Below are 25,810 nucleotides of genomic sequence, written 5' to 3' on the forward strand. Positions count from 1 at the left end.
AATTCATACACTTTGGCGCCACTAAAGAAATGTGGCCATTAAGATACGACTTCTCACATCACAGATGATGCTCAGTTTTGGTTTGGTTACAGAGCCAGCCCCAGAAACCTGAAGGACCCAGTCCTCTCTGAAGAATGCACTAAGCTCGGATCCAGAAGGGGACTGACTTTGGCACTTGCGAGGCTCTGGAGAGACTTAAGTCTTTCAGAGCAATTCCAGTATTTAATCTGTGCAGTAAACTGCTGTAATATCCACAGTAAACAAGAACCACAACTTTCCCCTTTCTCCTCCAGACCTTGCGACCTCCTCTACTGTCCAGTGGCTCACTCCCTTCTGCCTTCACCCTCACATCTGTACAAAAGGCTACCAGACCAGTATGCGATGCAGGCAGGGTCCAACAGCATTGGCCTTACATATTATTTTTTCTGCATCCAATACTTTTCCATTTGTTCACTAAAGACTAAGACCAAATTTGAAAAACTAAATTCCTGTGCCATATTGTAGTACAGTCAGTATTTGAAATTTATACTCTAATAGTATATGACCAACTGGATAATTTGACTTAATTGCTGGTTAGTTGGTATACCCTAGCTTAATTATCATGGAAGAAAAGCACAAGAATAATTCATTTTAAATTGTGCTATTTAACAGTGGATCAAAACTTTAAAAGCCTGTGGTAATTACTAGTAGTTGGAAGACAGACCTTATATTATCATTGGTAATTGAAGCTATCTTGCACTCTTGGAAAAAAAAAAAAAAACAACAAAAGGAAAAAAAGATTCCTACCCATTAGCATCAATTTTCATCCTCCTTTGCAGCTGAAATTATACTTTGTAGCTGAAAGATGCCATAGTTCACAGCTTTTTTGTGGAGCAGAAATTTTCTGTTCTGCCACAGTCTCATGACTTTTTTATTCTTTATAAAACCAAGAAAGATTGGAGGTGTTTTCTATATCAGTTGGCCTGTACGTCCCTTTCTCTAAAGTGCCAAGTTAACAGAAGCGTCATTTTATTCTTTATACAGTTTTGCCACACAGCCATTCATCAGGTCACCGGCTGGGCACATTTGATATTGATTCTTTATAAACAGCTGTCTTCAGACAGAACTTAACATATGCTTAATATGTCCTGCACAGAGGGATTAATTCATGTTATATTTGGAAACACGCATTTCTTTTTTCCCCTCCACAGCTGACTGCAATGACTAGTTGTCTCTGCTCCTCCCAGCCCCATGAACGGACTCAATACTCACCAGGAAGAAGAAAGAGCTGGGGACTCTGACTACCAGAAAAGTCACATGAAAAAAATATTCTGTCTGGTTACCACAGCGAGGTGTATCACTGAAGACATATGAGCCAAATCAGATTTATTCTGGCTTGGCAAAGGGAAGACGTGTTCCCATGGATATCTTTGGAAAGGCAAGGCGCTTCACTGTCAAGATCACAGTGACATTTCTGGCCTGGCTGAATGCAAGTGGGGCTTTAGGTTTTTGATGTTGGTTTATTTTCCTAAAAACTTATAAAGCCCTGAAGTAAAATTTGAGATTTTGTTGATCAACAGTTTCACTTACAGAAACCACTCTCATTTGGGTCTCTCTCCAGATTTCTTCTCTTCATTTTCTACATTCTCCCATTTGCAACAGAACCTCACTATAAGAATTCTGTAGTGTCTACTCTCCAGTCTGCTTTTTTTACTAATAGAATTCCCTTTTCTTTGCTCCAAAGCATCCCAGCAAGAGACACTGCTGTTTCTGGGTCCACTCTCTGCAGTAAATCCACAAATAACCAAGAAACTAATTGCTGCATCATTGACCTCAGCTTTTTTTTTTTAAATATTCAGTACAACAGCCACTATAAAACAAGGTATGTGTTCTTTGTATTCCAGCAATTGTCCTTCACAATTCTACATAGGTAATCTTTATTTTATAAAAGGTTACAGTTCCACTTCTTCCCTTTTGCTTTCCCAAAAAAAATACAATGTCACAGTGGCTGGGAATGCTTGCAGGACACGTTTGTGTAGTTACTCCTCTTCTATATGGAATCATCCATTGTCAGCCCATGGAAGTGTTTCAGATATCTCTATGCCATATGGAAACAAACAGAAAACAAGAACCATCTAGCAATTTCACTTCTGCAGACAAGGTAGCAACAAAATCATATGCCAAAAGTCTACAACAATTTCAGCTCTTCCATGAAGGAACTAAAATGAAACCCTTTCAAGCTTTGTAAGTCCACTGCCTGGAAACAAAACATTCATTTCTGAAGTAACAGCTGTATGATTAGTCCTATTACCTTAAAAAAGGAATATACAAACATTCTGGAAAATTGCTATTGCAAACCTGAAAGGTCTAAGATAGCACAGCCAAAGAAAAACCTCTTGCTGATTTATCCACATGCTTCAAGTAAAGACCAAAATACAAGAAAAGTGTGGCGTTCTTTCCTGAGACACGTAACAGTAGAAATTTGCAACAGAAATACTAACATCAGTCTGAATGAAAGACAGATGGAAACAAATGTGTGTGAACTCAGCTGTTTTTTACTCCCAAAATGATGAAACAAAGAGAAGGGGCAGCCACCTTGCCAGGGAACTAGCAGTTATAAGAGCGTGCGAGAGAACAAGACCTACAGAATAAGGACTGAAATCTGCATGGTTTAATAAAAAAAAAAGCATATTTCCCTTTCAGAACATTCCAAATCAATGTTATATTGTTATATAATGTTGTAATTGTTATATTAACAGCAGTTTAAAAAAGAAAAACAAATTTAATCAGGAACTTCCTTCTAAGTAACACTGACATCACCAGTCCCAAAACGCAGCAATGCATCGCAGTTTGGACATAATTCCTCCTGACAGAGTTTGAATGAAGAAAGGTGTAAGTGACGTGGGATTTCTTCTCACATGCTGTTCTGAGTTACACGTGCCCAGCACCTGGCTCAAGTGACAGGTATTACTAACCCGTGAGCAGAAACTGCGCTACAATTATAAAGCATCCTAAAATAAGGAGTGGACTTTGTGCCGAGGTTACCCCGCTATTACTAGTGTTGTTGTTTTTTTAATTACACAATACCAAATTTATGAATGTTTTTTTGTCTGCTTCTTCACCTCATGTAGCTGCTCCCTTCCAGCTACACAAAAGGCATTATTTTTCATCAGAAACCTTACCTTGCTCATACCCATAGGCCACAATACCAAGTACTACAACAGATCGAAGCAATCCAAACCAGTACTGCATCTTTGCCTAGTCTTAGTCCATTTGAGTTGTTGCAAATGAAAAATTAAGTTCTTCCTTACTGGAGTGTTTTTGCTAACTTTCAAAACAAACCTTTAAGCAGCTATCAGAAGACTGAGCCTTTTTTTAAAGGAACAAAAACAAAAACTGATTTTAACATGGACAAAATTTTAATTGCTTCTAAACACATCTTTTTAGGTTCATTTATGAAGAGGATTGCCTGAGTTTTTATGTAGCTTTTATTTCATCAATTGTACTCAGCAATGACTGCAGAAACAACTTAATGAATACATTCACAAATACAAATGCAAAATCATTCCACAGGTTAAAAAAAAAAAAAAAGTTTTATATTGTTTGGATTTGAAACATTTGTTTTTTTCATTAACTACACATAAAGCTAGTATTGGAAACAAGTAAATCTCATTAAATATGTATTATAAATGAATGGTGGAAGGAACAAAAAGCAGGAAAACAAGCAGTACCGGAGGACATGGCACACACTGTCACATAAAGTAACTATTCAGAGGTGTGTTACCCAAGTGCCATTAAGTCACAAAGCGAACCACCGGTACACTTGTACTAAGAATAAACTATAAGAATATCTCAAGTGTATACATATTTATTAGTTTATGAGTTTCTCATATCAATGAGATTTTCTCATATCAATTCAATCTCGGTAGGGAATCACATTAAGAAATTAATAACTTGGTTACATATTTTTTCCAAGAGAGATAGCAGTAAGTCATTCAGGTGTTAAAGCACCAATGCAAGCATAAGTAATGCTTAATGAAGAGACACTCAAACAGCAGCACAATGCACCATGAGAGGCTACCTCGACTCTTTCTCATTTTCCAATGGGAGACAACTGATTGGCACTGTTTAAAACAGATTTGCTACCAGACGTGTACTGAGGAAATCCACATTCGATTCACTCTGTAAGCTTTAAAGGCAAGTTCAATATAAGCAAACAGAGGGCTTCACGGTGCTGGTCATTTCAGACTGCCAGTACAGACACAGCTGGGCAGGAACAGATCTCATCTCCTCCGCAAAGAACTACATCAGACACAGGGTAAGAGCTGCAGGAAGTCTCTCGTTTGCCAGATGAACTTCCCAGGAACATCTGTGAACAACTTCCATGAGGGAAAAGAAGCTGAGAAAAAAATATTTCCATAAGAAAACCAAGTAGGCTTACTGTGATAGAACAGAAATGAAAAACAAATTTTATAATGCCATGCACTAAGAGAATTCTGGAATGACCCAAAGGACTATTTCCATCCCCTCAAAATGAGCTTAATTGAGAAGCATTTTTATGTCATTCTACCGATTCCAGACTGCCTGATTTATGAATTAGAGGTAAAATATTTCATAACTAGCTTTCCTTTGTACCATTTCCTGGTACAATGTATTCTCTGTAGGACTCACAAGGAGACTCACAGGATAAATTAACCTCCTTTGAAAAGCTACGACCAAAACAAAATGCAAAACTGAGACCTGATGCCACTTTCCACCATTCAAGCAGGCCCTGTCCATTCATTTGTTTGTCCCAGTGATTACTTAGGTGAATACGAGCACAAAGAACAAATGTTGAAGAAGAAATAAAGCATCCCTCTTCTTTACCCACATAAATATTCTTAGGGTTATTTTGTTTGCAAAAATTCCTTGTCATATGTAAAAACAAGATTTTACAAAGACTGTTACCATGCTTTGTTGGCTATTGTAGATATCAGTGGGCCATTTTTTCCCCTCCAAATGTAACCTTTCTACCAAGTGTTATCTTTGCAAACATTATTCATTTAATAATTATTTTTTCATTATCTGAACTTTTTAAAACACATCTTTAACACCCATTACTAAATCTATACTGGAAGAGTCCTGTGCATTTCACGGAATTGCTCTACACAGAGAAGGGCTTTTCAGCTTCTCAGATGAAGCAGAACAAAAGGAAATCTCAAGTCACCATTTCAGAATTATACACAGCCACAGCTGCACAAAGTAACAAGAGGCAAAGATGGCAGGGGATGAAGTAGCTTTCATTAAACCAGCTGCAAAGTTTGTGGGGAAGAGAAAGAAGCCTCCAGGCAAAGCCAGACCTCTTTTGGTGATGGAAGTTATTCATTTTTGATCTACTATTATTTACAATATTTTTTCCACTCAGGTTTAGCACAACCCCAGTAGGATTTCTTACATTTATTGAAAAGCTCCCTCTCTCTGCTAGCTGAGGTGGCTCTCTCTCTGTCTGGTTTCCTAATACAAAAAGAAAGTTAAGCATAACAAAGCAAAAGCTCCCATTTATGCTTCCAAGGTTCCCCACTGCCTCACTGAAATATATGGCACTATCTAGTGTGTGTTTATTGGGCAACCACTGCTGCAGCACAAGTCTCTAATGGAGTACTCCCTGTTGACTGCTAACACACTACTAGCGTCCAGGAGTGCTGTTACATGCTGCTCCAGCAGTAGTTACCATGCCAAAAAGACAAGTGTCAAAAATTCTCTGATCGCACTTCAGCTGGTCAGCAACAAAACAGTCAAAAGGGCAAAGGAAAAAGGAGATGAGGGGAAACCCTTCAGTCTAACCCGTCTTCTTCATGGACCAAAGGCATTTTCTGTAAATCACTTCTCTATCTACAGCCAGATTTCAGTCTTTATCCCAATTCTTTACAGACTTTGCAAATGTCAGAGGTAAAAAAGCAAAGAATAACTTTTTTCGTTGTGTGCTCCTGAGATGGTCTCAGTTTGCAATCAATCCTTTGGGAACCCCTGAGCAGCAGCAAATTGTTCAAAGGACTCCCCAAGTCGTGGCAGAATTACTGCACACAGCAGTAGTATCCGATTAATCAGAATAACTCAAAGCACTCAACTGCCAGCAGGGATTTTCTAATTAAGACTCTTCCAATATAGTGAATCATTTTGTAAATGAAATTTTATTTTAAAAATAGCTCATCCGAAGCACGTAAGCGGGCAGGTTTTTTTTTTTTTTTTTATTTGCTTTCTAAATAAGTATATGAAAAAATGATTCCTAGAGCTTTCAATGGTACAGCCTGGCCACTGACTAGTGTGAGAGACCAGAAATAGGAGTACTAAGATAAAATCACAGGGTTCCCTAGATAGCAATGTTACCTTGGAAAGTCACTTATGGCCCGATTTTGCAAAAACAGGTAGTAATCCTGTTTGGGGACAAGCTAAGCCCTATATTCAGAAGATGGGGAACATCAACGTGTACAGCTTCTCAGTACAGACTGCCAAAAATAAGTCATGATTTCAGACAATTTCAGCTGTATGGACGTAATACACTTCACAGCCATTGCTCCATCTGCTATTACTTTCCACAAACTTATCTCTTTCTGTTTACTTTGCTCTTTGGACTTTTGAAAGATTGTGCAGTACAAGCTCATCTTCACTTTAAAACTTAACTAAAATTATTAATTCAGGGAAGATAAAAGAACAGTAAATTAGTTCAAGTCATAGCTAGTGAAACCACTGTTGAAATTAGAAGCATTACAGGCACGAAGCAAATTGATATGGCAAAAATCAAAGTGGCATTGCTTTTAGACCTTCAGACTGGTGGCAGACACGTTTACCTCGCTCATACCCTTGAAGAAGAAAAAGCAGTGGCTGAAGCACAAACAAGGAGGGGATTATTTTCCAGGCTCAACCCTGGTCAGCTCGGCTTCATATCAGAGGGTATGAATTTCATAGAAACTTTGTAGTATCTGACCAGAGGTTTCATAGAAACTTTGTGCTATCTGAAAACCTTCCATTCAAAGGATGCTGACAATGGCTTAAATGCACAAAAATATTAATGGTGTCCATAACTGATGGCATAGACTTAAGTTAATTTAGAGATAAAAAATGAGAGAGAGAATGCAAGTAGGAAAAATGCTCCCCTGTGGAGAGCTGGAGTGGAAGGAAAGCAATATGATCTCACAACTAATGTCCCTACCTGGAAGTCCTTCTCATTGTGGCAAGTGGTGATAGTGAAGATCAGGCTGATGACTTCCACAACACTTTTCCCCAACAAAAATAGTTCTCATTTGGATCCACTCAACCCCTCATTTTTCTCCCCAGCTTGGGACACTGTTAGCACTGCCTGGACCACGCTGGATCAGGCAAAAGAGGTATAAGCTCACTGTTTGCTAAGCATTGTGTGCATACAATTGGGTGATGCTTATGATATATTTAAACAGCTATTATTACTTTGGTACTCATTAAGAGTTGTTTTTCCCCAATGGTTAAACCAAAGTTTACATAACAAGAGCTAGGAGAAGGTAGGGGAAGGAAGGATCAACATTCACACTGATGCCTATCACTTCAGGTGAGAACCCATGGTTCAGCGTCGGGGTATGCAAGTGGGAGGCCACAGGAGTAACAGCACAGAAAACCAAACTGCAGGACAACAAGAGTACCATCAAGGTAGCTTGGGGGGGAAGGTCAAGTGAAAAAGAGGAGACAGAACTGCAGTACTAAGGACCTTTTACTTGCAAAGGTTAAAACACTTACGGTACTGGGCAACACATGTAAAAGAAGTGACAGGGAACAGTGCAATTTCTTTCTATTTTCAAATTTTGTCTGTGAGAAACTAGGCATGTTTCTCATGGTAAAAACATCAAAGCTAAGGAGAAATAAGTGCTTGTGCTATCAGATGGAACAAAGTAGCTAAAGCACCTTTTATTTAATAAAGCTGGACACCAAAAATCCTCAGCACACTCTGTCAATAATACGCTTGTCCCCTGGGTGTGCTAGCTGAGTTCAAGTGTCACCCTGACATGTAATAGCTGGTGCGTAATTGCCAGATGCAAGAGCATTTGAACATTAGCTTCATTTTATCCTGAACAGAGGTGCTGACACTGAATAAGAGGGATCATTTAAAGCAGATTTATGTAAACACATGCAAGTTTGTGTAAACACTGTTTACAAATGGCAGTGTATGAATTAGCTAGCATATTGCCTGAGTAAGAAGAGACACCAGATAAAAGCTTGCTCTTAGATCTAAGTGTTAGATAAATGAATTCAACTCTTATCCTGCAAAGCAGAAATGTATACAAAGCTGGATACTGCTTTCTTTTTTTTTTTAAAAAAAAAAAAAAAAAAAAAAAACAGCCTTTAGGGATAATTTGCTATTTCTCCCTGAAACAAAAATCTTTAGAAGATGACAGTGTAACAAAACTGATTCAATTTGTTGCACAGCAAAAGCTTTTTTTTTTTTTACTGAGCTCAGACAGTCAATGGTAAAGCCAAATGCACCACATCCATCACCAAAATAAAGCAGAGATATTTTAGAAATTCTACTCTATAGAAAGCAAACAATCAGACAAGACAATATAAAGAGCTGCTACTAACTTGATATTGATCATGACATACTGTATGCTAGCAACTGAGGATATATGGAAATGCAGTGGCACTTTGGCCACCCAGCACTCGGACACAGAGCCACGGACTGTCTGCATGACAGGTGCAGAATCAAGTCATGTTCAGGCTGTTTTTATTGCTCGTGTTCATATGTTTTTTCAGCACTACTGCAGCATGGCAGCCATTTCATCCCAAGCTGCCACAGCGGTCTGAGATAACCTGCTTCTCATTAGAGGTGTACATACGGCACAGAAACGTACAAAAAAAGGAGTGGTCTCATTCCCCCAGACTGAATTATGGGATTAATTGGATAGACAGGACTGTACAATATATAAGGTTGGCCTTGACAGAAGGCTGAAGCAGAGTCAAAGCTTGCCTGCCTCTCCATCTGCAGGGAAGCCTCACAGACAGCAGCTCTCCCTCTGCCCCCTCCCCCCCCCCCCCCACAAAAAAAAAAAAAAACTAGGAATTTCCCAGTTATATAAAAGATTCTTGGGACTGCAAAGTTATCTACTGTCTGAAAAATAAAATGTAGGGACTTATGCCACTTCATCAGAGATGCTGAGATGCATCTAATTGTACTGGTATTAATGGACAGCTATGCAAACAGCTACCAGCTTTGGTAGTTCAGCACATGGTGCTACATGAAGAAAAGACCGCTTATCAGTGACGTACATAAAGATTATAGGCTCTAGGGCTCTATTTGCCCTTCCTGTACATTTCCACATGTAATTTCTTTATTTTTGAGCACTACCACACAGGAATGTATTTGACTTTGTAATTTGCATTTTGGTCTCAAAGCAACCAGCTATAACAGCTGGATTAGGGCCAATATAAAGTATTCTGAGATAGCAACGTACTCAGATCTGTCCACATTACGTCACAACAAATGACTGGAGAAACACAATCCAAACAGTATTCAGTGCTTTTCATCTCCTTTAGAACCTGAAGGGCAATTTTACTTTCATAAGAGTTTAAGATAATCAAACTAAGTGTCCAGAGGCTGGTTCCATATGCAGTATCAGTCTGCCAATTGCCTAGGTGCTTCAGGATCTCCTTTAAGGAGATTCCTTTCTTTTGCTGACCATATTGCAAAAACTGGAAAGAAAAACGATGCCCTTGCTGCCCTTTTATAAAGGTCTGATACACTCAGAAATTTTTAGTCTGGTGGCAATTCATTTCTTTCCTTAAATTAAATTGCAGGCACAGAATACTGAACTCCACCAAATCTAGCATGAACATTAGAGAACTGCACTGGATCAAAATAAGGATAATAGATAAAGATTTTTATAAGTGCAAGAAAAGAACATTCTGTAATATATTGCTGGGTTCTGCAGCTTTTTCTGCAAGTATTATAGCAATTCTACTGACCTGTACATGGTGTTCCTTGCAATGTTCCCTTTTTTTTTTATTAACACATCAGTGCTTGGGTGAAGCAAACAAAATAGGGACTTCTAAAATACATGCTCCAAAAAAGAATATGGACATGCAAAAGAAGCATAAGTGGCAACATCCCACCATAATTTCTTGATGATTAGCAGTCACAGTGTTAGTGTACATATACACAGTGTCCAGACTTAACCTGCAAAAGACAGAGACAGGGCATATCTGCAAAAAAACAAGATAGATGCTACATCCAGCCATCAGAGTACTTCAGCACTCCAAACAAAATGGGGTAAATGCTCATCTCTCTGTGATGGGAAATAAACAAAGGGCCATCAGAAAGGGCATGCTGCACCATGATTTTGCCTGTGAAAAGCAGGAGGAAGAAAAGTGGGAAACAGGAGAGGCCGGCAAGTTTGAGGCTAGCAGCATGTATAGTTAGCTGCCTGCTGAGGGGCAGGAGATCCTGTGCCTCACTCTCTTCAGGTGGGAATGGCTGAACTAAACCACCAAGAGAAACAAAGAGTTCTTACCTGCCAGGGGCAGAGAGAAGGTGAAAACCTACTGAGGAAGAACAGGGGATGTGTTAGAGGTTACAGCCCTGTACCACCCACAGAGGGAAGCGCTGAAGGGACACTCTAGAGACCATGTTCAGGTGACCAAGCAGTATCCTGAAGCCCAGGACTTTCATCACCGCGTTCCTGGAGAGATGGCCAGCTCTGCATGCTAAGCCAGAGAGGCAGGCAGCAAGCTGGAGTTTCCATGCATGAATGGGATGGTGACATTTAGGAGGGGATTTTAGATGCATTAAGACATGCGGTACCTTTCGGGACAAGACAAACCTGTAAAAGACAACAGGCTGTACCTTAACCAAAACAGACTCACAGGCTTCTAATTTCTTGGTTTTTAAAACCCTGCATTAAGTAATTAATCCTTAAAATATTTTTCCTAACATATTTGGCCAACGAATTAAAACCATTGTAACAAACTTGAATATGATGTGCTATACTCAGAATTGTTGATGTCTAGATATGTTTTGCATAATATCAATTATTTACTTTTGATATTTTTAAACTGTTATAATACTGCTACTAATTGAGCACAAGTACGGAAAATAGTATTTAAGCTGACTAAAAGTAGAGTGCATACGTTTTTCAGCTTTTACTTAGTATACATTATTTTAGTCGGGGAGCTTGCCAGAAAGACTGGTGAGGCCTTGTTTGGTAAGAAGTGCAGCTCTCCAAGCTGTTTAGCTTGTGGAAATGTCGATCATAATCTAATTCGATTTCTTATGCATCGCACTGAAGTTTAGAAGGCTGGGCTCTACTGCCCTTTTTTTTTTTTTTTTTTTTTTTTTTTTTTTTACTGTGCTGCCCTGGTATGTATGTATGTATTTAGGGCTATAACTAGAATGTGAAATCATCGTGGATGGCAAAACAAAATGCAATCAAAAAGTGACTGCAGTACTGGAAAGAACAGCATTAGAGCTGAATTTGAGTAGCCTCCTAACACAAAGGAAAACAGCTTTGTGATGAAATTTGCAGATGCTTACATAGTTGAAGTTGAGAATATTAATAGATCCAGAGGAAAATTCACAACGTCTATAAACAGTACACAAAATAATCCAGTACACGTAATTTCTTTTGTTAACAAGAGATTCTGACCCTTAGAGATCTGAAGAAAAATGGGTTGAGGCAGGATTGCATGGGGCAGCCTTTCTGGCAAGCCAAATGGCCTGGGGGAGCTAGCCACAGAAAAGGGGCCCTCAGACCCCCCAGTCCTCCTCCTTCCTCCACGTGAGGGCATCTTCCAGGCTGCTCCCAGCACAGCTGCCTTTCGGCCACTCATGTTGGGCATCACAGAGGCTTGCTGAGGTCACAGTGGCCACCGCTGCCCCACCTTTGCCCCAGGCCCTATAAAACAGGACCCCTGCAGCTGGCCCGCCGCTTGCTCAGCTACTCGGTCCTCTGACAGCCAGCGTACGTGGCAGGAAGAAGGCTAAAGAAGGAGCAAGGCGAGTGGCAGCCCTCCTCGGTGTGAGGCCAGCAAAGTGGTGTGAGGAAGCACTGAGAAGGATGGCAGCTAACGAGAGCAAGATGTGTGGTGGGCAGAGGGACAGCACCTCCGGCACAAAAGACACCAGTGCCCGGGGGACATCTGGTGCCCAGCCCACAGACACGTATCAGAGATACCATTGGCACCGCAGCCATGTGGGGAACAGGCCGGCCCCTCAAACATACAGCGACAGGGGGCTGAGCCTAACCAGCGGTGCAGTGATGGTGTGGAGCAAAGGCAGGAGTGTAAGGCAGACAGCCGTGGGGAGCAGAGGTTGCTCCTCAGGTTGGCCAGAACACAGCGTGGGACCCAGCTGTGGCCGTAAAACAGACGGCAGCATTGACTCCATGCCTGGAAATAAACTGGACAGCAGCATGGGGCCTAAACGTGGAACTGGACGACCCACTGGTTTGGCACCCTGGCCTGAAAATATTCCTGATGGAAGGCATCCCATGTGGGCAGTCCCAGGCAAGGACTGGCTTTCCTCCTGCCTAACACCGTGGAGCCCATGGAGGTGGGTCCACAAGAAGAGGTGGAAGTGGATCCACCTCGGCCAAATCAGACCTGGGACTACCCCAGCAGGTCTTTGCTCTGTGCCATCTGAGAACATCAACAGCTTTGCAGCAGGGCCTGGCGAGCTCCATACTTGTTGTCGTTCGGGCTCCATCCCAAGCATTAGCTTGGAGCCACCAAACACCTGGCAATAAAGAACTCTTGCCGATTCTCAGGGGTTGTGTGAGTGCTTCTTTCCCATCCCCCAGCCCTTGTGCGAGAGGTGGCAGCCCTTCTGCACAGAGCCTTGAGGAAGAGCACAAGAAAGGATCCAGCTTCCTTTGGCTGCTGTGTTGGGGTGACAGGAGTCCCCAAGGGCCACCATGCACCTTTAACATTTGTTAAAATAGACTGAGGGGTGAAAATAGTAGCGTGTAAGCAATTATAGGCAGCTAATTTCTTATATTAGGAGTGAGTTTCTACATCTGAGTAATTGGTAATAACAGACAAGGAGAAGGTTGAGGTACTCAGCAACTTCTTTGCCTCCATCTGCACTGGTAGGCGGGCTTCCCAAGTCTTCCATTTTCCTGAACCCATAGATGGAGGCTGGGGGATCAAAGTCCCAACCACTGTAAGTTAAGAGCACATTCAAGACCACCTGATGAATCTAAACAGGTACAAGTCTGTGGGACCTGATGACATGAATCCCAGGGTCCTGAGGGAACTGGCTGATGGAGTTGCCAAGCCTCTCTCCATCACAGCTGAAAAGTCCTGGCAGTCAGGCAATGTCCATGGTGAGTGGAAAAATGGAAACGTCATGCCCCTACTCTTCAACAATTAAAACAAAGAATGGGACAAAGAACACTACTCTTAAACACTACAGTTAAAACAATTAAGATACATTCCTTCTTAGAAAGAGCGGTCAGGCACTGGGACAGGTTGCCCAGGGAAAGTGATGGAGTCACCATCCATGGGGGTGTTCAAGGAAAGGTTGGACATGGTGCTTAGCGACATGGTTTAGTGGGTGACATTGGTGGTAGATGGATGATTGGACCAGATGATCTTGAAGGTCTTTTCCAACCTTAATGGTTCTATGATTCTATGAAAATCGCAGGACTGTATTCAAAAGCTGGGAAAAGCCAAAAGGCACAGAGAAACACCTGATTCAGACTGACAGTCTCAAAGGGGCTGTAGCTAATGTTTCCCCGAAAGGGTTAAGAGGAAGAACACCCTATACAAAAAAAAGAAAAGGCAAGCCAGACCACACTCTCTTGTTATAGATACTTCTTAGATATACAGATAGTAGATTCCAACAACAACAAAAAAACTACCTCAATTTTTAATTTATTTTTTACTTTTTCCAATTCATTCATGCTAGAGCAGTAGAAAATTTTAGACTCTCGTATGACTGACTTTGTTGTTCTATAGTATCACAGAAGTGATCCTGTTATCTCATAAGCAGTACAGACACACAACAAAAATAAAGCCTGCTGAGTCTGAATGTGAGCCAAGTGGCAAAAGATGCACAGAGAAAGATACAAGAGGCAACAGGAGAAAAAAGATTGCTTCCTATTTTATCAGTCTTCTGGAAGCAATTGTTGAGTGCCTGCATGAAATTGCTTTGACAGACATGTAAGTCAAAGGTCATAGAAAAAGACTAAATTACATTTATAAATTACAAAAAATTACACACACCCCCAAGAGAATTGGGTGAACATAAGGACTCTATTTGCCAGGAAGCACATCAGACTGCTCATGGTGGAGAATGTAAATTGCAGTGATGGAAATTACAAGTAATAAAGCATTTAAAATAGCAGCAGTCCACAACAGTCTCCCAGCAATCCCCACCAATAGCCAAGGACCATGAGCAGCAAATAAGAAAATTAAAGCATTCCCTGCTACCACTACTTCAGCTTCACGTCCCTTTTGCTTATTACTACTATAATTTCCATTTGCATTGTCTGGCTGACCTAATGCCTCGCTATGAGAGGTTATATGATTTCTTCTCCAGCCAGTCCTCCCATACAAGTTATTCTCCTTATTACAGTGTTTCTATAGAAGCTGGCTGGCTACAGTTCCTTGTCCCTGCTTTCAGCAACTAAGCCAAATTTAAAGTTAATGAAAATATAACAGCACTATTAGGAAAGCAAGAGGCTGTACTTGCTACAGGGATAGTATTTAATCAGCTGTGAGACGGAAAGAGGTACAATACAATAGTTGTTTCTCTGGTATTACTGTCATTTTCAAACTTCCTAGCAGTATCTAGCCCACTCTCACACCATTTTGAAAACTACCTCCTTATCAGATACTGAAAGAGCAAGTACAGGAAACCTACCACAGATAAGTCTCAGGTCTCTGGATGCCCAGTTCAGCTGTTAACTCCATCACAATCTGAACTGCTGTACTGGATCTGGCTGGGATGTTAACTTTCCCTGCAGCAGCCCATACAGTGCTGTGCTCTGCACTTGTAGCTAGAACAGCAGTGGTATCACACCGGTGTTGTGTCTGCTGCTGAGAAGTGCTGGCACAGCATCAGGACTCTCTCTGACCCTCCTAGGGGGTGGGCAAAAAAGTGAGAAAGAAACATCAGCAGGGCAGCTGACCTAAACCAACCAAAGGGATATTCCATACCATATGATGTCAACTTCAGCAATAAAAGGTGGAAAAAGGAAGAAGAGGGGAGGGGTGGGCTCTCGTTGCAAAAACGTCTGTCCTCCTCCTGAACACCGGCTACATGCGTTGAGGCCCTGCTTCAAGGACGTGGTCAAGCATCGCTCATTTGTGGGAAGTAGAGAGTAATTTCTTTCCTCTGCACTTCCACATAGCCTTTACTTGTTTTGTTTTGTTATTCCCTTTCCCCCTCCCTTCTCCCCTTTCCCTTTTTTCTCTTTAGTTGAATTGTTTAATTAATAATAATATTTCCTTAATTATATATATATATATATATATTTTTTTTCCCCCTCTTTAATTAAATCATCCTTATCTCAACCGGTGAGTTGTTCTTTCCTTTACTTCTTCCCCTCCTCATCTGAGGAGGGGGAGTGAGAGAGCGGTTGTGGTGTTCAACTGCCTAGCACGGTAAAACCACCACAACTGCATGCCCCAAAATGCAGTCATTTAAAAGTTCTGTGATGGGAGGGATGATGACAGAAAAAGTACTACAAGAAAACAAAACATCATTCTGATCATTTGAGAATTTTTCCTTAAATATATAAAGGATGTATATAAAATTCACTTTTATCTACAAGACTCTTCACATTGATATATTCCAACAGGTACACATATAATCAGTATGAGAGAGCAGGTTAAGATGCTTGGAAGGCAAGTACTGGTGTGGCTGTAAGCCTGGGCCAGATACTTCAGATTGCCTATTGAGGGGTCTGTGAGTTGGCTAGTATCGGACCAGGAGGTCCAACACAGCTACTGGAGAGACCTGAGGATCTGGAGGTCATCTACTGGTAAAGTCATAATGTTGGGCCAGTTACTGGAGAAACCAACCTACATGTGCACACATCTGTGCTGGAAATTGGATACCAGGAGATTGTGGGCCAGCTACTGGGTGGATTGGTTGTCTAAGACCTGCTGCTGAAGGGATCGATATATTTCCAGCAGCAGGCTTTCATCCTGACCACCCAGAGAAGGGAAGAGGACAAAGCTGTTGGTGCTCTTTTGCTTGCAAGAATGCTACATTTTCTGTGTACGTATGTACACACACGCACATGTGTCTCTTGGGAATAGGTACTCAGCCTTGCTATGGACACAAGGACATGGAGCAGCAGCAGCCTCACTCACCTCCATCAGCCTCTGGGATTCAGCAGCACCTAAACACTTAACAGCAATTTTTCAGAGTGATAGAAAACTATACAATTTCCTAGACCTTGAAGAACGCTCCCAGTAAGTAGCAAACTCATTTTTTTTTCCCCAACATCCCACAAAACAAACAAAAAATGACAAAATAACCTTGAATATATATATATATAATGTTTTAACCTCATTCAAATGCTCACAGTGCCTGCTCAACTCCAGGCCTATTGGACAAGATCAGTAACACAACTAATACCATTTATAATTCTTCTTAAGTGCCAACTGGTCACATACTTCCAGCTTTAAAATAGAACAAAAGTAGAAAATGTGCATGTCCCTTCCTTTGCCAAATAGATGACACAAATGACTACCAGGGACTTAAAAGCTAGCTGCTTGGGTCCACTCATTGATCCAACCAGATTTAATAATGGAATAACTGACTTGTTTTGAAAGGATCTAAACCTACTCACTACCTGGGGATGGGGAAACGGGCAAAGACAGGCTCTGTCTTAAAAATAATAATAATAATAATAATCAATTCTAGTGATGCAAAATTATAACAATACTGATAGTTTCATTTGACTCTAGAATGTGATACATAGAACATTACAATAGACAACAAGGACTACCTCTGCAATCCTGGAAGAGAAAATCTAGAGTACAATTTCTTAAAATTCATAATGCTGCTTATTGAAAAGCAGCCTTTTTCTACCTGGCAATACAAGAATGACACAAACTAAAACAAAACATTTTATTTGTATATTTTAATGTCTTTTCTGCATCACTTCTTGACTTTTGAGTTGATGCCTGAAGTAGTAAATTACTGCTCATACCATCCAATGCAAAGCCTTGGTTTTCCTCAACTTCCACTGAAGTTCAGAACTGTCAGGTGGCACAGCAGCGATACACACACTGCCTGACATTTGAGCAAATGCAACTCACAGTGAAAAGCCAAACATGACATCCAGTTGCTTAGTCAAACAGCTCTGGCTCATAGCTGTCATTGAAGTGTTCGCATGGGGACTACAGACAGTAAAACGACTGATCTCAGTCATTTTCTCCCTGAATAGGGAACAGTTTAACACCCTGAACACAAGTGATGTCTGAAGACACAGCCAAGCCCCCCAGCAGACATTTGAGGAACACTCCAGCATACAGCATCACCAGAGTATCAGCCACTTGCATTACAGGTATAAATCACTGCATCCCACAGATTTTGGTGCAAAGAGTTGTGTTTTTCCCCCCAGTGCCTCTTTTCCAAATTGCGGCAGAGCTATCTGAGCAGTCCCTCAGCCGGAGCCGGAGGCAGCATCCCCACTGAAGCGCACAAGAAAGCTCTCCATAGCAACAGGGGCTGCAGTGGTTCACACAATCCCTCTTCTTCACCCATTCACCAAATTCTGTTTTCCTTTCATAGAAAATTGCTTAGCAGCTCACCTGACAACACACAAAAAGCAGAAGCACAGAATCTGTTCCACACAGACTTTACCAAGGGTGCAGCCTGAACTGGACTTACTGCTGCAGGGTCCGTTGTATCTGGGGCTTGGAACCACTCAGGAAAATGCAGAAGAAAATTATTAATGTCATAACATTGCAGTAATATGTTATTACTAAGTAATTACTATCACACGCAAATATTACCACTCATATAATTGCCTGATGCTGCTTATTAAATTTGCTTTTCAGACCCTTTTTACTTTGGCAAACTTTAATTATTCTGTCTGACCAACCAAGTCAATCTATGGAAACTGCCTAGCTTGGAAGTTTCATCCAAAAACAATTCCAGCTTTTCTAAGAGCAACCCCAGTAGAAACAAACATCTTCCCCATCCCTGAACCTTTCATGCATTTTTTTTTAATTATACCCATTTTGAAGGCAGGAATACAAATTCTAGCTGGAGCTATTGCAGATACACCTCTCTTTCTTTAAAAATTCATTCACCTGCAATATTCTTTATTGCAAGACTCCCACCTTTGCTCTTTATAGAAGATGCTTGTGACAAACCTCATGCCTATTCCAAACAACTGCTTATTCCTTATGCTACTACACATTTGCTTTAAATGCATTACCTAGACTGCCAGTCAATCTAGGATTGGATCCCCAAAAGGAAACATCTTCACAAGTCAGGTGCCACAAATTTAATTTTGTATCTGCTTTTCACAGATGTCAAGGCAGGGAAATGAAAATCAGTTTCAAGGGCAGGGAGAGCCTGGAGCCAAACAGCTCCTGGAAAATCATCAGGAAAATGGGCGGATAATTTTTAAGAGAAGAAATTCATGCAGTTTTATCTACAAAACTAACGTGAAAACTGTGAACAGACTCAATCTCAGGATCACACAAAGACTCTCAGATGTGGGGAATATGAAAAGAATAAAAACTACAAGCCATGATAATGAGATATAATCTCACCTAAACCCAGCAGTGGGAGCATTCAGCTACACGCATGAGTTACTCAGTAAAAGCACAAGTCATTAGCTCAGCCATTTAACTGCAGTTATAAGATATATAGATTTGTATGTAAATAAGTGAACTGTAGGAAAATCCCACTGCCAGCACTCAACTGCAGCAGTCGCAGCCACCTCCAGCGACCTCTCCCAGCTGGAACCCTGAAGCAATGCTCCCTCCCCGAAAGGTCTGGCTGCTGAGCTGGAGTAATAGTCCCTGCAGGCTACCTGCCTCTAATGGCAAGAGATAAACGTGCTTTAGAGAGCAATGGTGCTCTGTCCCTATATTCACTGCAAATCTGATCTCAAGAATCCTCTTTCATTAAAGAAAGCTATTAAAAATTTACTGGCTTTGAAAAGAAGCCCTATGTCATCTTGAACCTTTAAAACCAGGGGGAGGGATAAAAGGTATCTTTAGGTACCTTTGATATGCCATTCAGCAGTTGTCACCTATTTAGAAGTCACTGTCCACATGCATCCTTTTTTCAAAGGAGTGACAGCCACAGGGGGAAAAGCTGTAACTCCATATTCTGCTAAATATAATGGCTAGTTTTTCCCCACAGTTACCTTGTTCAAATGCTCTATTTTCATAAATTGTTCATTCATTCCTGAATAGCAGCCAAGAATATACTAGAGCTTTTTGTTGCTTTCTTTTCATGCTGAAGAGCAGTGGCAACAGGAAAAAAAAAATTACAAAAAAATCAAGATAAAAATCTAAATTCTCAGGTTTAATGGGAAGCAATCTATACGTTTTGCTCCACAGCTTTGACTTCAGCCTGAGAGATCTGAAGCCTCTATTTCTTCCAAATGCAGTGGGTCCATGAGTGCCAACACCACAATCTGTGACTCCCCTTTGCAGGCTGTCTGCTCTACATTACTGAAATGTATTTGAGGGTTAGCTGCAGTCTTACCACACTGTAGTTAAGCCTCCCAGCACTCTGTGTATATTAGAAGTCCAAACAGCCTGAGATATGCGCCCATCCCACTACATGGTCTTCAAGGCAAGAGAACAACCGAGAAAATCTAGAATGCAGCCAGGTTACACAGGTCTCAGAACGGGGAAAATAAACACAAGCCAAGAAATGCTTTACTAGGGTAATTTAAGAGAACTGCTGCCCAGCATGCTTCTCAAATGTTAAAGTTTTCTTTACCTCTGAGCCCTCTTATCCATCCCTTATCTGCTGATACCCCAGCAGCACTTTCCACCACTGGGCCTAGATGCACAGCCAGATGCAGCCCCGATGGCAGAAGCGAGCAGCCTCATTCTCCTGAGCTGTTCACCTCAGCCAGACAAATCCTCGTTTTTACTGCGGCAGTAGGCAACAAGAAACATTCTCCCCTTGAAAGCTCCCAAACTTAACCAGTGTGATGTGAGAGAACAAGCCTCATCCATACAAGGCCAAGGCACAGACCAGTAAGCTTGGAAAAAAATGTGTTCTCCTATCCATAACCATCAGTGCCCTGCCTTGCTCTGGGACGTCTGTCATTACAATCCCAATGTCATATGAGAGCTGAAGACCAACTATTCTCCAGCAAAAGGAACCAACATCCCTTGGACATAGGAACACTAAAGTTTTCTCTGTCTACAACTGGAATGCTACTTTGTCAGTCCTCTTTCCAAACCAATCCCTACAAGATCAGCAAAACTCACCAGGTTTCTTTTTTGATTTAAAGAAATAAAAAAATCCCAATCAGAACTTTATTCCTGCAAGTTTAGAGACTTCATGAAAGAACATGCTTTTGTTATCAATTTGTATCATTTATAGCACTCTGATCTTACAGCAGTAGGTGGCAGAACAACATCGTGAAGTGGACAACCAGCACAAAGACTCTGGAAGAATCCAGAGACAGACAAACAGGGTAACATGCAAAAATAAAAGTCTACACAGACAGCATACAGAAACAACTAGTTGCTTTTACCAAAGGCAAATTGAAGAATTTTGAGAATCAAGGACTTTAATTTTTGCCTGAACAGAGACTTGAAAGACTTGAAAATGGGTGCTCTTACTTTTAAACTGTACATTTCATTTCTTACGTGAAATGAGCAAATCACCCATGAGAGGACCAGTATAGCCGGGAATGCAAGTCCACATGTAAACCTGCCTGACATCTTGGCTATATTTATTTGGTCATATGGGAAGATGGAACTGCCCTAAAAAGCAGTCTAGGCAAAAGGAAGCCTCCTACAGTTCTTACCAGGCAGTAAGAAATAATCTAACCCGAGTCAGGCAGAATATGCATGGAACCACAGAGCGGACTGCTCGCCCCACTTCCATGAATCCTGCACAGATCCATCTCCAAGCAAATCTCTGCCATTCTTGTTCTGCCATTACATTTCTCCTACATCCTTTCAAAACTAGTTAAAACACACAAAGGTTGAGTTTCTTGATGTGTTTACCACATATAATCAAGCCAACTGAAGGGAATCAGTACTGACAGTATGTGTTGCTTCTCACGTCACGCTGCTCCCAGCTGCATCATTCCAGAGGCCAGCAAAACCAGCAAGTTCTTCCCCTTGCTGCCTGCCACCAATACTTACATTTAACACAATGAAAGATGCTGCATTAAACTTACACACAGAAACTCATCCCATTAGCCTTCCCTTTGCTAAGCCAATTGGGGTAACTTAGCTGTCCAAAATACAATCAGTCATATTAGAGAGTTGAACAGAAGCAGCATAATTACGTTGGCACCTATTCTCCTACAACTTTTCCTAGAATGAACAGCTTTAATCCTACCGTACCTGAAGTTATTCTGACATCACTCCAGAAACACATCTCTACGTATGTATTTGTCATTCACAAATTCTCAAGGCACAACATCTCTTTGCATCAGGAAAGAAGTACACATGGATCAGAAAAGTAAAGTAGTATTTAGAGCATGGGTCTTTTCCTAGTTCTACTGTTGATGCTCAGCAGGTGTCCACACCTGTGTATTTTTCTACAAGATGCCCTGCACTCCCTGATTCAAGTACAATTCAAACAGCAGAATGGAAAATGCAAGTGGCAAGTGTTTTAACTGTTTTATTCCAGCCCCGCTCAGAGCTGATAGCTCAAAGTCTAGGAAATACCATTACTATGAACACCATCATTACCAGCTGCACAGGAAGATAACGTTTACAAGGCCTTCTAGTCCCTTACATACATTATACCTCACCTTGTACATTTGCTAAGTTCACCGATATGTGCGAAAGTTCCCCAGAAGAATTCACTATTTCATGTGTCCAGCCAAGCATCACAGACAGAAATGGCCTGTAAACCTTGAAAATATGGCAAATCTTTCCTGCACAGAAGTAAACTGAGACACCAATCAGGAACTACACCAATCAGGAAAAATAAATTGACTGAATTCCTCCATCCACCAAGCCTCTTGTCTTGTACTGAAACCTCACAGTAGGTTGCAGCCAAATGAGCGCATCACAGGTAGTACCAGCTGGGTTCAAAGTACAGAGATACAGATTTCACATATCTTATTTCTCAGACCTTGAATAATAAAATCATTGGTAGTTTGCTCATCAAGAACTTCCACACAAGCAGAAGAGGAACAGCACAAGCTTGTGCAAACCAACTCAGAGTGTTGTGAACAGCTGTTAAAGACTGTAAGCTATAACACTGTACTTAGATCTTAAATCAGTAATCCACAACCAATTTACCTGAACAACTCATCTCTAACTGCTCTAACTAGTGATTTTTACACCAATAATTATGTTTTGTCCATTCCAAAAATGGAAAAATCTGCTTCTTTAAGAAATCCTAAGTTTTTAGTAATACAAATTTCCAATAAATTAGGAGAAAAAGTAAGAAAAAAGTGTGCTACAGCAGACCATCAGCCTCTTTTGGTAATTTTTCATGGTTCTACCAGCTAGATCCTCTTCCAAATACTGCTCATATACAGTTTCAAGCATTGGCAAGTTTGTGACAATTATGTAGTTACCTTCAAAGATGCACAGAATTCTAGAAACCAGTATTATTATCATTACTACCTAAAATAAATAAAAACTCAAGGATGTGTTTTCAATATATTGTAAAAAGAACAGTTGGACTCTTCGTCCTTAAGAGATATCATGAGACACTCACTGTAGCACTGTCTTCTCCAAACAGAAGGGAAGTTAATGCAGGAATTTCTCCTTTTGTTACAAGGATCCACACAGGTCTCAAACGGGAGAGAAAAATGCAGCGTACATCTCCCTCACAATTGACAATCACAATCTGGCAAAACTTCTGGCAAATACGACAGTTGAATACGCACACACCAAAAGTCGGTCTGCAATGTCTTTGTGGCTTTCTTTCCATTCAGTAAATACAGAATGGCAAACAGTACATTCATACAGATGCTACAGAAAAACATTTTTAAAGACTAAGGTTTTCAGCTGTTACAATAATGTTGTGTTGTCAAAATAGTGTTTCAGCACAGCAGAGACAGAAAAAGAAGGCAGTTTCGAAAAAAATAATAGTTAAACTGGTTTATATCACTGCAAGTTCATGAGGCCCAACGTTTGTCATTGGACTACTGTGTTTTTATAGTTTAAAAAAAATTACCATGATTTCCTCTCTGGTTTTGCTCTACAACAGGCCTGGAGATGCTACCTGGAAGATTCATCAGCCTCCCTGCCAACTGATCAGCAGATAAGCCCCTCATGGCAGGTCCAAATCAAGAGAGCCCACCTCTTGAAAGCAAACGCATGAGTGCCAAACCATGCCTTACTGTAAGTCTTGTTAAATTTAAGGCTTTGCTTGGATTGGGTTTGTTTTGTTTTCTTCATTTTGTTATAAAAACTCCAGGCTGTTGAAGGCCTAATCACATGAGTGTGTCCGTAGAGAGCTATTGTCATGAAAGTAAGCCTGGATATATATCCAAAGGGCTTTAGATCAGTTCTTGAGGTTGAAAACCCACAAGACAAAGAACAAGAACTCAAGTTCTGACTCTTTTCACCTCATCTTGTAGCTTTTAGGACACTGTTGACCATATGTATTGGGAGCAGGCTCATTAATCTCACTTACTATTTGCTGGCTATCATTTTATACCATGTGACACACCACCGAGGGCTGTTTTCACATACTGCCTATGCTCAAAAAAATAAAAATAAAAAATTAAAATAATAATAATAATAAAAAAACACGCTTATCCCCCCTGGACAGAGGAATACCCTAGGTGAAATGACTCAATGATTGGCAGTAATAACAGGTAAGTCTATCAGTGACCAAGCCTAGAGCTCAATGGTGTTCCAAGATAACGACCCTATTTTTTAGAAAGTAGCAACGTGCTATGAAATATTGCCAAGCAGAAGTCAATATTAGAATGAATTGGAACAAATGCATAAATTGATTTTAGCATTACTCGAAATCAGACAAAAACAAATCCTTGGCAATAAGAATCCACGACCATCAGCAAAGCCCTGCTGAAATCACCTGCACGAACGGGAGACATTCTCTGTCAAGCCTCGTGTGAGAAGCCTCACCATTTCCAGCACCAGCTTCCAGGGACCTAGCCGTAGTGTCTTACTGAAACCCAGCTCACCGCCCTCCCAAGCGGCACCAACCCGGCTTACCCCACGGCTCGTACTCACCCAGCAGAGCGCCCACGAAGATGACGACCTGGGCGGCGGTGGCGAAGTGCCGGTAGCCCCGCTCCTCGCCGTGCCCGCCGCTGTTGGCCGCGCTGCCGTTGCCGCTCCACGCCATGCCGCCCCCCGGCCGAGGCGCTGCCCGTCAGTGAGCCAGCGGGGCGCTCGGGCGAGGCGGCGCGGCGGCGGAGGGAGCCCCGGCTGGTCCGCTCGCCGTGTAGCTGCGTCCCGGGAAGCGGGCTCGGCTCGTCATGCCGCCACCCCGCGAGTCATCACCGCCGGGAGAGGAGAGGAGGAGATACAGCGGGCTCTCCCCTGCCGTTAGCTGTCCCATGCTTCTCGCTCCCTCAGCGCGTTTCGGGCGAGCCGGCGGAGCGCCCGCCCCGCTGCCCCGCTGCGCCCTCGGTAGCTCCGCGTGGAGCGAGGCAGAGCGCCCGCCCCCCCGCGGGCAGCCCGCTAGCGCTGCCGCCGCTCATGCTGCTCGCTCTCCCGACGGCGGGCTCCCGCCGCACCCCAGCTGCCCCTCAGGGAAAAGCAGCTTGTCGGTGAGTCCCAGGACAGGGGGCACTCGAGCCTCGGGGAGCCGACAGGTCCCCGCACGTCCACGCGGGCACGGCGCCCCGCGAAAGCCCAGCCCAGCCCGGCCCGGGCGGCGCGGAGAGCCGCAGAGCCCCGCCGCCGGCCGGCGGGCACACCGGGGGGGGGGCGAGCTCCCGCCTCCGCCGTCACGTGGCCAGCGCGGCAGCGAGGGCCGCCATTTTGCTGGGGTGTGTCGCGGGCGTGCCGGGCTGCTCCCGGCGCCGCCCCGTGACGGGAGCCCTCTGTGGGCGCCGCGGCTGCCAAGGAGGGTTTTTTAAAGCAGGTCCCGAAACTCTGAGTTTCCGCGTATGTTATCTGCTGAAATCTTGCAAGCTTGTTGAAAGACGTAGAATACTGAATCTGCCAGGAGAGATACTACATAGGCATACAAATTTGAGTGTTTAAATGCGCCAAGTGTGCCTCCATGTGGCAGGTGCCCAGCTTAAAGCACTTGTGTCTTTAACTTAAAGACTTTCAGAGGGCAGCTAGTTAAAAATCAAGCCTGTGCTTTGTCCTGCATGCCCCTACTAGCTTTCACCTGGGCAGACACCTGGGCCACACGCCTCCCTCACCACATGCCCAGGGACCTCCATGTGCATGTTCCACAGCAGACAAATTTGGGAAGTGTTCAGGACAGGTAGGCTCCAGGGATGTTCACTGTACTCCAGTAAATGTTTATGGACCATGTGAATATTTTTCTCCCCTCAAAGTACATGATTGCAAGGCTAGCTAGTAAAAGCACAGCACTGAAAAACCTTGTCTTTTCCTCTCTTACCCATCAGATTTCACACTCCTGCTGGGATACCAGACTTTTTAAAATAATTTCTCACCATGTTTTTATTACATTTTTCTCCTACTTTTTTTCTTGGAAACAATGGATCTCTGTAGAAGAAATTATGAGAAAAAAATAGAAGAG

The 25,810-nt window shown here is 42.2% G+C and overlaps 1 protein-coding gene across 1 annotated transcript in view; it reads right to left on the reverse strand.

Moving 5' to 3' along the window:
• The window catches only part of GPR176 (G protein-coupled receptor 176), a 37,245-nt gene extending 12,378 nt beyond the window's left edge, over window positions 1-24,867 (reverse strand). Inside the window, exon 1 of the mRNA XM_035326580.1 lies at window positions 24,319-24,867. Coding sequence (XP_035182471.1) covers window positions 24,319-24,433 — 115 coding nt within the window. The 5' untranslated portion in view covers window positions 24,434-24,867. The remainder of the gene's footprint in view (window positions 1-24,318) is intronic.
• Between the last annotated feature and the right edge of the window lie 943 nt (window positions 24,868-25,810).

The sequence above is a fragment of the Oxyura jamaicensis genome, chromosome 5 (genome assembly GCF_011077185.1).
Source record: "Oxyura jamaicensis isolate SHBP4307 breed ruddy duck chromosome 5, BPBGC_Ojam_1.0, whole genome shotgun sequence".
NCBI classification, from domain to species: Eukaryota; Metazoa; Chordata; class Aves; order Anseriformes; family Anatidae; genus Oxyura; species Oxyura jamaicensis.